At 44.7% G+C, this 13,695-nt stretch overlaps 1 protein-coding gene across 1 annotated transcript; it reads left to right on the top strand.

Moving 5' to 3' along the window:
* The first annotated feature begins 1,744 nt into the window (after positions 1-1,744).
* On the top strand, positions 1,745-12,581 carry LOC136438212 (V-type proton ATPase subunit d). The gene is made up of 8 exons (XM_066432969.1): positions 1,745-1,960; positions 3,794-3,965; positions 6,587-6,765; positions 7,874-7,953; positions 8,602-8,679; positions 8,841-9,017; positions 9,819-9,896; positions 10,366-12,581. Exons 1-8 carry the CDS (start codon positions 1,834-1,836, stop codon positions 10,525-10,527), a joined length of 1,053 nt encoding a protein of 350 aa, XP_066289066.1. The 5' UTR covers positions 1,745-1,833; the 3' UTR covers positions 10,528-12,581.
* The last annotated feature ends 1,114 nt before the right edge of the window (positions 12,582-13,695 follow it).

Below are 13,695 nucleotides of genomic sequence, written 5' to 3'. Positions count from 1 at the left end.
AAACCTCCACTAGAAACAGTACATAGCGAGTCCGCTGTAGTAACATTTCAACTGCTAGAAGCGTTGAAGGAACCTTGCTGCACCAGTGCTTCTGACAATAGGCAGTGACTACACCATAACGGATGTTACATGTAGGCTACATGTAACATCCGTTATGGTGTAGTCACTGCCTATTGTCACTAGGTGTATAAAGTATGGAAACAAAGTTGAATTAAAAACTTTCACAATGATGACCAAACATTCGCACAATGAGATACTAAGCAAACAAACATGGTAAGTTTAAAGAAAGACCGGATGCTCTGCAGAACAGGGAGCTTGGGACACGTTTCGATTTTGCCTTTCTACATCTGCTTGGAGATTGATTCTACTATCAACAGGAGGGCACATAATCTGAGATTACTCTCAGAGGTACTGCACTGGGGATATCGGTAGCGGATGCGGCCATGGACACCCCGATCATAGTAGCGCGTGGGTGCGGATTGCCCGGATTTGCAGAGTGAATAGAGCCAACACAATATTCTCCGAGCAGAGGCTTCGATCGAGAGAAGGCATGTGTACCCGATATAGGTCGATTACTCGCGGCGCTGCTCGCGCGTGTATTCGGCCACGCCGTACCGACGGTGCACGCGTGCGTGGATCCTGCCATGTATTGGCGGCGGTGCACGCACTGATTATTTGTGAGGTCCAATTACATCGTGCGTGCACACAGCCACTTCGGTCATTTGTTGCACGCGCGTGTCTTGGGCCATTTACACCGATGGTGCACGCATTTATTTCCTACGGACAGATCGCGAGAATACTGCAGGCTCAATACTGCCAAAAACAAGTACCGTGGTCGTGCGTGCACACAGCCACTTCGGTCATTTGTTGCACGCGCGTGGCTTGGGCCATTTACACCGGTGGTGCATGCATTTATTTCCTACGGACAGATCGCGAGAATACTGCAGGCTCAATACTGCCAAAAACAAGTACCGTGGTCGTGCGTGCACACAGCCACTTCGGTCATTTGTTGCACGCGCGTGGCTTGGGCCATTTACACCGGTGGTGCACGCATTTGTTTCCTACGGACAGATCGCGAGAATACTGCCAAAAACAAGTACCGTGGTCGTGCGTGCACACAGCCACTTCGGTCATTTGACCAAGGGCGGAAATGGTCGTGTGCACGCACTATTTAATTCCTGCCTCACAAGCAAACAGTGCGTGGACACCGCTAATACGTGGCGGGATCCTCGCACGTGCACCGTCGGTGCGGCGTCGAGAGGGGTAGTTTTGTCCGGGATTTTTAACGAAGAATAGAGAATGGAGAATACCAACACAACACAACATGGCCAAATGGTGGCCTCTACCAGGCTCCGCGGATCGCTGGGAAAATAGTAAAAATAACCAATAATCTCTGATCTACCTTAGTAGTACCAAAACCTCCTTGGTAGTACAGTGGAAAGAACACTGCATGGCCTGGGCAAATTACACTTCCTGACACCTTTCTGGTGGAACCTTTGTATTTAGTTAGAGAATGGGAGGAGCTCGTCATGTGGGTATGGCGCAGCCCCGCCCGCCCGAGGATTTTGTTGGCAGCACGAACCATTCTCCAAGCAGAGGTTTCGGTCCGACAGACGTAAAAATCCCGGACACCCCTACCCTACCCTACTCGACCGAAACCTCTGCTTGGAGGCCGCCATGCGTGCGGGTTAGAACTGCACCACCCTGTGATGATGACGTCATGTGCATGTATCATGTGATCCAGGTGACCGATCAGTCCTGATCACTCCGACATTTCTGTCTGCTCTATCGGGCTGTGGGGCTTCTTCTTCCGTCGCAAAGTCAGGCAGCATCATGGCGATGCAGGAGTTATACTTCAACATAGACAACGGGTACCTGGAGGGCCTGGTGCGCGGCTTCAAGGGAGGGATCCTGAGGCGGGCTGACTACGCCAACCTCGTACAGTGCGAAACTCTAGAAGGTGAGCGCAGCTAGCTGTATAATATTTTATTTTTGGAAAATTAGATATATTCGTATCAATTATCATCTCGCAGTTCCCCATAGAGTTGATAACCGTTCCATGTGATATACATGTACTCACAACGTTACATAGAAACGGGCGGGGTCAACCCACACGTCACGAGCCATCCATGGTGTCACACCGCCCCCCTCCCACAAATTATCATAGCTATTCTGTTCTATACCCATTACGTAACGACAGACCAGCTTGGTTTAAAACCTAGAGAGATCATCAACATGAATCTGACCCAAGTGAACCAGCGCCTAGAGACCACGTCTATAATATAAGCCGTTAAACGAGGACATTGATAACAACATACCTAGCCGTGGCGACTGACGAAGGGAGTTTTTGCTTGATATTACATATACTTTCCCTTCTTAGTCGTGGGGCACGACAGAATTTGTCTTCAACTCTAGCGACGCCGGCCTTCTAACTTGCACGCCGGGCCCGATTCTTGTTCTCCCTGAACTCCCAACGCCCTTACCTGCGACGCCGGTCACTTAAGCGACGCCGGAAACCCCATGTTAATCCACAACAGGGCTTGATGCGGCAGAAGTCAATGGAAAACAACATCGGGTCCGAAAATACAAGGTGCCTGATTGGTGCGTTTACTCACATGACTGGGCTTGACCAATCAGGCTGTACAAGCGATGACGTTGCCCTCCTTGTATTTTCAAACCAAAAATGGCGGACCCGATGTTGTTTTCCATTGACTTCTGCCGCATCAAGCCCTGTTGTGGATTAACATGGGGTTTCCGGCGTCGCTTAAGTGACCGGCGTCACAGGTAAGGGCGTTGGGAGTTCAGGGAGAACAAGAATCGGGCCCGGCGTGCAAGTTAGAAGGCCGGCGTCGCTAGAGTTGAAGACAAATTCTGTCGTGCCCCACGACTAAGAAGGGAAAGTATATGTAATATCAAGCAAAAACTCCCTTTGTCAGTCGCCACGGCTACAACATACCAGTATGTTATACAATAATTATTTAATAAGTTTATTGCAAATTCCTGCCCAAAGGCTAATTGCAAACAACATACATAAAATAACAGGGTACAAAATAGGTATAAAAGAGGCTAGACTAAACTATACAAACGTAATTGTCTATAACTAGTGACTAGTCAACCACATAACAACGCCCGGACAGACTCTTACAAATATTCATACTTCCCCCGCACAATCCCCGAGTGGAACGCCCTGCCTGGCGCGGTTGTTACGGCTCCCACCGTTGAGTCATTCCACGCCAGGCTGGAGGCCTGCCCGCCTTAGCCTGGGACCTCCTCCCCCCCTACCTTGCCCCTCGCGGGGTTATCTGGGGGTAAATCAAGTTGAAATAGTGAAGGGTTTGACTCTGTTGTAAGAAATGGAAGACGTAGGGAGTGGGGCTGTGTGGAGGACGAAATCATTGTATCAGTTTCAAGTTTAAATGAAATTGTCTTGAAATGATAGCTTGAATTTAAAGACATGCTGATGATATTATTGATCCTACAGCTGCAGGTATGTAATAGCCAACTTCACCCCTCCTCTTGGCTTCACATTGACTGCTGCCCTTTACTCATCATCATCATCGGTCGACACCGGGGGGGGGGGGTGTAACTTAGGCGGTCAGGACGATTTGGCACCAGGTCCAGGACGACTTGGGTTATGGTTAAAGTTAGGGTTAGAATTAGGTTTTGGTTGAGTTCACAGTTGATTACGGTTAGTGTAAGTCGAAACTCCTCCTAGGCTTGGTGCCGAATCATTCTGTCCAGTCACTGAAATCCTCCCTGAAAACACAGATCAAATATTCTGACATGTCCACAGATCTCAAGCTGCACCTGGCCAGCACTGATTACGGGAACTTCCTGGCCAATGAGCCGTCTCCGCTGACTGTCAACGTGATCGACGACAAGCTGAAGGAGAAGATGGTGATCGAGTTCCAGCACATGAGGAACCAATCAGTGGAGCCGCTCTGTACCTTCATGGACTTCATCACGTGAGGATTCCTCTCTCTTCAATTCAACTCCGGTTCTTTCTGTCAAATTGCCTCATGAGTCATGACATAATCATATACCTTCGCCAATTAATAGCAAGAAGCTTATATTTTCGGTAGTTTTTGGATGCATGCTACACAGGGCTCGAAATTCATAATGATTGTCCTTCCCCACAGGTATAGCTGTGTGTACTGTAATTAACTTCCCCACAGGTACAGCTGTGTATGATGACTGTCCTTCCCCACAGGTACAGCTGTGTATAATGACTGCCCTTCCCCACTGTGTATAATGACTGTCCTTCCCCACAGGTACAGCTGTGTTTTATGACTGTCCCTCCCCACCGGTACAGCTGTGTATAATGACTGTCCCTCCCCACCGGTACAGCTGTGTATAATGACTGCCCTTCCCCACTGTGGCACAGGTACAGCTGTGTATAATGACTGTCCTTCCCCACAGGTATAGCTGTGTATAATGACTCCCTCCCCACCAGTACAGCTGTGTATAATGACTGCCCTTCCCCACTGTGGCACGGGTACAGCTGTGTATAATGACTGTCCTTCCCCACAGGTACAGCTATGTATATTGACTGCCCTTCCCCACAGGTACAGCTGTGTATAATGACTGTCCCTCCCCACCGGTAGAGCTGTGTATAATGACTGCCCTTCCCCACTGTGGTACAGGTATAGCTGTGTCTAATGACTGTCCTTCCTCACAGGTACAGCTGTGTATAATGACTGTCCCTCCCCACCGGTACAGCTGTGTATAATGACTGTCCCTCCCCACTGGTACAGCTGTGTATAATGACTGTCCCTCCCCACCGGTACAGCTGTGTATAATGACTGTCCCTCCCCACCGGTACAGCTGTGTATAATGACTGCCCTTCCCCACTGTGGCACAGGTACAGCTGTGTTTTATGACTGTCCTTCCCCACAGGTACAGCTGTGTATAATGACTGTCCCTCCCCACCAGTATAGCTGTGTATAATGACTGCCCTTCCCCACTGTGGCATGGGTATAGCTGTGTATAATGACTGTCCTTCCCCACAGGTACAGCTATGTATATTGACTGCCCTTCCCCACAGGTACAGCTGTGTATAATGACTGTCCCTCCCCACCAGTATAGCTGTGTATAATGACTGCCTTTCCCCACTGTGGCACAGGTATAGCTGTGTATTATGACTGTCCTTCCCCACAGGTACAGCTGTGTATGATGACTGTCCTTCCCCTCAGGTACAGCTGTGTATAATGACTGCCCTTCCCCACTGTGGCACAGGTATAGCTGTGTATAATGACTGTCCCTCCCCACCGGTACAGCTGTGTATAATGACTGTCCTTCCCCACAGGTACAGCTGTGTATAATGACTGTCCCTCCCCATCGGTACAGCTGTGTATAATGACTGTCCTTCCCCACTGGTACAGCTGTGTATAATGACGGCCCTTCCCCACTGTGGCACAGGTACAGCTGTGTATAATGACTGTCCCTCCCCACCGGTACAGCTGTGTATAATGACTGTCCCTTCCCCACTGTGGCACAGGTACAGCTGTGTATAATGACTGTCCTTCCCCACAGGTACAGCTATGTTATGTATATTGACTGCCCTTCCCCACAGGTACAGCTGTGTATAATGACTGTCCCTCCCCACTGGTACAGCTGTGTATAATGACTGCCTTTCCCCACTGTGGCACAGGTATAGCTGTGTATAATGACTGTCCTTCCCCACAGGTACAGCTGTGTATAATGACTGCCCTTCCCCACAGGTACAGCTGTGTAACAGCTGTGTATAATGACTGTCCCTCCCCACCGGTACAGCTGTGTATAATGACTGCCCTTCCCCACTGTGGCACAGGTACAGCTGTGTATAATGACTGTCCTTCCCCACAGGTACAGCTTTGTATAATGACTGTCCTTCCCATTGGTACAGCTGTGTATAATGACTGTCCTTCCCCACAATTACAGCTGTGTATAATGACTGTCCCTCCCCACCGGTACAGCTGTGTATAATGACTGTCCTTCCCCACAGGTACAGCTGTGTATAATGACTGTCCCTCCCCACCGGTACAGCTGTGTATAATGACTGTCCTTCCCCACCGGTACAGCTGTGTGTAATGACTGTCCTTCCCCACCGGTACAGCTGTGTATAATGACTGTCCTTCCCCACCGGTACAGCTGTGTATAATGACTGTCCCTCCCCACTGGTACAGCTGTGTATAATGACTGTCCCTACCCACCGGTACAGCTGTGTATAATGACTGTCCTTCCCCACCGGTACAGCTGTGTATAATGACTGTCCTTCCCCACCGGTACAGCTGTGTATAATGACTGTCCTTCCCCACCAGTACAGCTGTGTATAATGACTGTCCTTCCCCACCAGTACAGCTGTGTTTAATGACTGTCCCTCCCCACAGGTACAGCTGTGTATAATGACTGTCCTTCCCCAACGGTACAGCTGTGTATAATGACTGTCCTTCCCCACCGGTACAGCTGTATATAATGACTGTCCCTCCCCACCAGTACAGCTGTGTATAATGACTGTCCCTCCCCACCGGTACAGCTGTGTATAATGACTGCCCTTCCCCACTGTGGCACAGGTACAGCTGTGTATAATGACTGTCCTTCCCCACAGGTACAGCTACATGATTGACAACATTGTGCTGCTCATCACCGGGACGTTGCACCAAAGACCAATCAGTGAGCTCATCACTAAATGTCATCCTCTGGGTAGTTTTGAGCAGATGGAGGCTATCCACGTGGCGGCCACGCCCGCCGAACTGTACAACGCCATACTTATCGACACACCGCTAGGTAAGTATACCGGTATGGATGCATACCTAAACGTTGAACCGAATCTGGACTCATTAAAACGTTTTGTAAAAAGAAATAAACTCAGTGATACGAATCTGGACCTGAATGTGAGTTTGAATACACATCCCTAAACTGGGTCAGATGTCAAGTGAATTGGTGTGAAGACTCCACTACCTTACAATTACTTACTGGGATCACTTGCACTGTTGTGTCAGAACTTACCAGTGAACAAACCAGTTTGAGTTTATTTCAATCTGCAGTTATGCCGTGTCTTTGATATAGTCTTTGTTAAAGGGACCCAGAGCATTTTATGAGGCTTGAAAACTGGAAATATTCTAGTTGCTGTAATCTTGATGAAATTGACATTTAATGCCACTGTTAACCACATTTGCGTGCGGATTTCTTATCAAAGGTGCTCAAAAGCGGCACAAAAATAAGCTACATGGTGATCTTTTAGTTTCACGTAAAAAATTGACCGATACCATAGCCCCGCCCACCTCTGTCAACACGTAGAAATGCAAAATTATAACATAAAAATGCAAAAATTTGACGGACATGCAGTCACTCTCTCATTGGTAGAACCGCTAATTGTGATGGACAGTCAGGATCAGTCTATTTGGGCTTGGATTTTCTACAGTTCTCATCACCACACAACGACATCGTATATTTGCTCCTTTAATGTCGATATGTAATAGTAAAGTGTTATTGAAACTTAGGAAATTGGAGTTTTTTATTAAAGCTTCAATGCCATTGTAACATTATTGAAATGTGCCATGGGTTCAGGTTCGGACTTGTTACGCCCGGACCTGAACCTAAACCTCTGGATTTGGACCTGAACCTGAACGTGGGTTTAGGTACGCATCCCTGTATTACGGCAAACCAGATTTTTTCTGCTCTGTATCTGTATCTGCACAGTACAACCACGCTGTGGCATAGAAAAGTGTGAAAGTTGTGACAGTGCAAATCATGTCCTTGCTGAGTAAGTTCAGAAGGGTGTCACCAGCTAGTCTCATCATGCATGTAGTCTGGACATTTTTCAAGTGACTTGTTCATATGTCAGTGTAAGTGTTGAAGGCTTATAATGTTACATTTTTGTCTTCAACGTTAGCTCCGTTCTTTGTGGACTGCATCTCTGAGCAGGATTTGGATGAGCTGAACATTGAGATCATCAGAAACACCCTGTACAAGGTATGTGATGTAAACATCTGTTTGATTCACAAGTGAACCGTCTTGGGGTGTGACTCTCCTCAAACACGGGACCTCCGGCTTTATGTCCCCTCCAACATGATGTCTCTAACAGAAGCTACATGTAGGTACTCATTTTGACCTGAGTAGAGCGAGGAAATAGGTGCCTGTCCCATGGATAGGGATTGGAACCCAGAAGGCAGTCATAAATGAAAATGTTTCTATGTCTAGTTCTAAAGTTCTAAGTTTACTAGTTAGCTGCTATGATTCAATCCCAGGCAGTATACACTTCATGATGTAGTGTATCATAAGACCACTACACAAGATTACACTTTTGTGTAGATAAACTTGAAATTTTTTATTCCTATCATGTAAAGTACATTGAGAGTTAATGATCTACATGTATGCATAATTGTATCTTCTTGGACATTTGCAGGGACTTTAGATGTTCAAATTGCAGTTAAAGGTTTTGGTTACTGGAAACGATACATACTTACATATGTTGTATCGTTAGTTATGAGGTGGACTAAGAGACATTAATTTTGTAACTGTAGGTTAATTTCTACATGTGTAATTGTTCCAGCCTGTTAGAAGAACCAGTGTTGACTATTTGGTGACTTGTTTCTGACATCAGTATGTTTGAACACACAGGCTTACTTGGAGGCCTTCTATGAGTTCTGCAGTCAGCTGGGTGGGACAACATCTGAGTTTATGTGCAGAGCTCTAGAGGTGGGAGACTTTTCTGCTAGATACTCTTCAAAGTAAAAGAGTCACAAGAATTTTTGTTTTATACATTAATTTTTGAGAAATTTGTCTAATAGCGGCAAACAAAGAACCCAATCTGACAAAGTGGGATGGACTGAAGATTGAATATTCTGTCATCCTCCCAGTTTGAAGCAGACCGCCGAGCCTTCATCATCACCATCAACTCCTTCGGGACCGAGCTGACCAAAGATGACCGGTCCAAGCTGTACCCCCGCTGTGGCAAGCTCCACCCCGACGGACTGGCCGCACTGGCTCGAGCAGACGACTACGACCAGGTCAAGGCAGTGGCGGAGTACTACGGAGTAAGTGTGCAGTAACTGTCCATCTTCAACTCAACATCATAGATGTCAGGAGCACATTCAGTTATACAACATTGGTGGAGGGTACCTAACCAATACCAATTGTCGCCGATTTATTTTTAAAATGTTGGTAAATTACATGTAGATGATGAGAAATGAAGTACGAAAATTACGGTGAGTAAAATTCCTTGAGTTGGAGAACTGTTAATTTCTCATTACGTGCGAGCATGTACATGTATCTATACTGAGGTCTATGATGAAGAATCGTGTTATGGTCGACTTGAGTCTTTGTCCTTCTTGTGCTCTACCTGAATGACATACATGTATACTGATATATATTTGGAAAAAAAATGCACATAAATTCTCCAAGTAGTTTACAAGGAAACAGCTATTAAAATAGTAATAATAAGTTTATTGCAAGTTCTTGCCCGTAGGCTAATTGCAAGTACATGAAGCATGGAAGGACGAACAGACATTGGTAACAATATAGCATGTGACTATTCTAGTTCAAATACTGACACTAAATTCTATCTTATTTGGGTCCGACTTCTTTTTTCGAGACAGTGGAAGACAAATGCTCCCACTTTTTAAAGTCAAGTTGCTGTTTGTCCCATGGCTTGCTTGACACAGTTGAAGAATACAAATGAATGTTGTAGTCAATTTAACCAACACTGAGCGGCACATGAAACTCATGTGATACAGGCATGACAACAAAAACACGATTTTGGAGTGAATCAGTAATGTTAAATAACTATTGACAAATATCAGCTAAAGAAAATAAAGTTCCCATACCTCTTGTTTCAGGAGTACAAGCCACTCTTCGAGGGAGCAGGAAACAATCCCGGGGACAAGACTCTGGAGGACAAGTTCTTTGAGCATGAGGTAAGACATACTGCTCTTGCTCTGAGACAAAATACTTTTTGAATGTTGTTGATCCAAGGTAGGAAAGTTTGCAATGTTTAAGATAGTGTTAACCCTAACACATGTACATGCTTTGGTCATCAAGTTAGAGTGCTCCTGAACCAGTGGAGTTGGCTGTGAGAGCTCATCATCCACTGGTTGAGGAAGGATGTTAGCACATACATGTGGTACATACAGGTTCCTGTATCCCTAGCTCTCTCAGACAAGCACAATGAACAGTGGACCATGGCTTAATGTCCCATCCTAGCGGCAGTGACCCTTTCCAGTAGCCTGCATGTTGAATGAGCGGCAACACCAGGATTTGAACTCCAGAGGCAGGGTCACTAATTCTAACTGCTGGACACTAATCATAACTGCTGACTGATAAGCCTAGACTAGGTAACTAGCTTTGTTTCCCTGCTGAACCCATGATGTTGTCTGTTCCCTGCAGGTGGAGCTCAATGTGAATGCCTTCATGCAGCAGTACCACTTCGGAGTGTTTTATGCCTACATTAAGCTCAAGGAGCAGGAATGTCGCAACATCGTGTGGATCGCCGAGTGTGTCGCTCAGAGACACAGGACCAAGATCGACAACTACATTCCCATCTTGTAGATCCAAACACACCTGTCCAGACTGAAACACTCATACGCTTGCCCTGTCAGTAGAAAATTGGGTTATAAAGTTCATCTGTGTTGGTAGACTTCTGAAGCAGGATTGACATGTGATTCCATCACAAGAAACTGTACATCACCAGGCTTTGTCAATCCACCGCTTCTGTTACATAACTTTATACAGATAGGACAAGTGACTCGATGAGGACTGGATCAAATGAGTAAGACGCCTTGAGCTTTCTGCAACATTTTCTCCACAGCTCTCCAAGTTGTGTCCTTTCTGCATAAGTTATGTCATGGATAAGTGGTGGATTTGCTCATTCCATGACAAAGACTTGTTCTTTATGGTTGGTTAAGTCCATTGTTTTCTTGCAGTGGAAATCTTGGCAAAATCCTGCATCAGAAAATTGAGTTTGTTCATTACCAGTGGTGTAGTTAAAGGAGCATATCTTATGTTGGTGTAAGTATGCCCTTAGGATGAATACCTAAGCGCTTGAATCCTCTTATTATACTGCAGCTACAAACATGACATTGTATATTGGAATTTCACTTCTTTTTTATTTTGACAACAGCTGCTTTCTTGTAGACCTAATTATTCCTTGATATTATTAGGAGAGTCTTTGAATATTATGGACGTCTGTCTTCCGAGTTTACATAAAGTAATTTCAGACACAATGGTGTCATCTTCAGGACACTAGTAGAGAAGAAATGTGTGTAGTTTAATAGTGAGGATGTTTCTGTGTATCTAATAGTACACAGTAAGTAAAGATGTACAAAGTCTTAGTCTGTATATCATGGTTGTGAAACTAGAACGAACAGCACTAGAATGTGTAAAGGTCTTCACAATAGTTGTGAATTTGAGGCAAGCAGCATTAGGGAATGGTCGTAGAATGTAGACATGATGCATTACTGAGTAATATGATGGTATTACAGCCAGTCGTAGAAAATTATTGCCAAAATTTGAAATTTTTCCCAGAACAAAGTTTCAAGTTATGTTTCCATTTATAACAACGTCTCAGATGCATTTGTCACTTTATCAAGTGTTTATCTGTGGCCAAAAGACAACTAGTACATTATATATTGATCTACTCCTGGATGGAGAGATGGTGTAAAAGAGCCCAATACATCCCAGCAACATGCTGACCACTTGATAATGAGTCTTGTACCTTTTCCCTTCAGTTGGTAGTCAGGTACTCTGGACCAAAACAGCCAATTTGCAAACAAATGCCACGTTTTGTGGGTTTTGAGGTCGAGAGGTTGGATTCCTGGCTAGACGTTGTCCTTGAGAAAGGCACTTACACAACTTTCCTCACTCCACCCTGGTGTAAAAATGGTACCTGACTTACATGGAGAGGGATGGGCTCTGCCTTTCAAAACAGTGAACCTGCTGCCCCTATGGCCTCAAAAAGATTACGTGACTTCTTTACCTCAGTTTTACCTTCCTTTACCTAGGTATTCGACAAGTTTGTATGTTTCATATTGCATTCTTCCTCTCAGTGAATATCATTAGGCAGCGTGAAAAGGTAGATTCAACTGATGCAGATGACCAAAGATTGACCTTTCCCTTGTTCAGATCCTACAATAGGGGCCCTTAAAACGTACAATATACAATATAGGACAGGTACATGTAGATGATTATAGAAAGTGGTATTACTAACTTCTAGGCCATTCAGAACACATGCTGTAGAACATGGAAAATATGACAGTATGACATATATGACACCTACATGTATTGTGATCTTACAAACTGCGTCATGGCTTGTAGTGTGCATAGTTGAGCTTACTGTGATCTCAAAAAAGGGGAATTATATGATGTCTAATGAACATTAAGTCTTATTTAATGTACCCATGTACAAAATGTAATACAATTATTTATATACATGTATATGTTCCAAAAGTGATGGTAACCTTTAGCACACTGAAGTAGCCATTTGGCACAGAGTTACAGAGTTAGGTAGCTGGGAGAAGGTTAATGATGAAAAAAAAAATCTATACTATAAGTCAGTGTGGAGAAGGCCTGAAGAATAAATAAAAGAATACTTGTCTTAAAAACCATCAGTGACATGCTAGCCATCTTTAGCTGTTCTATTTACTGAATCACTTGTCAGCAGTAAACCATGAAAATAAACAGCATTGCAAAGATTGAAAGAAACACCTTGCAGAACGTTGAGTACAGGACAAATCTTTCATCCCAGCGTATGTTGGTTCTGACTGTTTTCTCACCTAGTGTGCGTTCATCAAGTATTACTGGTTTCATTGTTCACACGAGATGGCCCACGGCACTGCCCAACTTCTGCTATTTGAGAGACTTTCTTTTTCAAAGTACAAAAGTGTCAGATGTGCCTCGGCATCAGGGCTGTCTCCAGCATTGAATTTTTTTCTGTCCAACTCATTGTTTAAGATTAAATATTAAAAATTTTTATTGTTAAATCTGTCATTTTAAGCCTACAAAAATGCATTTTCATCAATTTTACATCAGAAAGTTCCCATTTAGGGACGGACAAGGTGACCTTTTTTTCCGCCACGATAAGCAAATTTCCGTCCTGGGACGGAGGGACGGGTCCTGGACACAGCCCTGCTCGGCATTCACAAATATTTGATGAAAAATGCATGTTTGAATCACTGTGAAAATGTATTAATGTCAAAACATAAGAATTTATTTTATGCACACAGGCCAGCCGCTGCATTGGGAGCAGGTATGTTTCTACTGAACCATCATGAAGACGTATTCAATAGCCTATGACCTACATTGTGTACTCTCTTGCTTATTCTGGAGCGTCAACGCCATCAGAAAAACCAGCATCCCACTTTGTCACATGACCCAGACAGCAGTTGGCTGGTTTGCATAAAAATATTGTTTTCTATAAGATTTGTATGTTTCGCATAGTGCTTTGTGTGTTTTTCATAAAATTTGTGCAAATGCTTAGGCACCCCTGCATGCGCCCCATATCATTCTCAAATTCACAACTAACTCTTGAATGGAACAGTCAAGACTGATAAACTTTGTGTACATGTCAATTTATTCCAATGGTTCTACAGTTGAAAGAGAAACTAGACAAGACTTGTTATTCTGAACATCACAGACAGGTGACAAACAGCATTCAGGTGTGCAGAGGTTCAAGACATCTTCTGAATGGAAAAATACTCCTCAAAAGGACAATGGCTGTAT

Source organism: Branchiostoma lanceolatum, chromosome 7 (assembly GCF_035083965.1).
Source record: "Branchiostoma lanceolatum isolate klBraLanc5 chromosome 7, klBraLanc5.hap2, whole genome shotgun sequence".
Classification (NCBI taxonomy): domain Eukaryota; kingdom Metazoa; phylum Chordata; class Leptocardii; order Amphioxiformes; family Branchiostomatidae; genus Branchiostoma; species Branchiostoma lanceolatum.
Note: the sequence above shows the minus strand (reverse complement) of the source record. Positions and strands in the feature narration are given on the sequence as shown.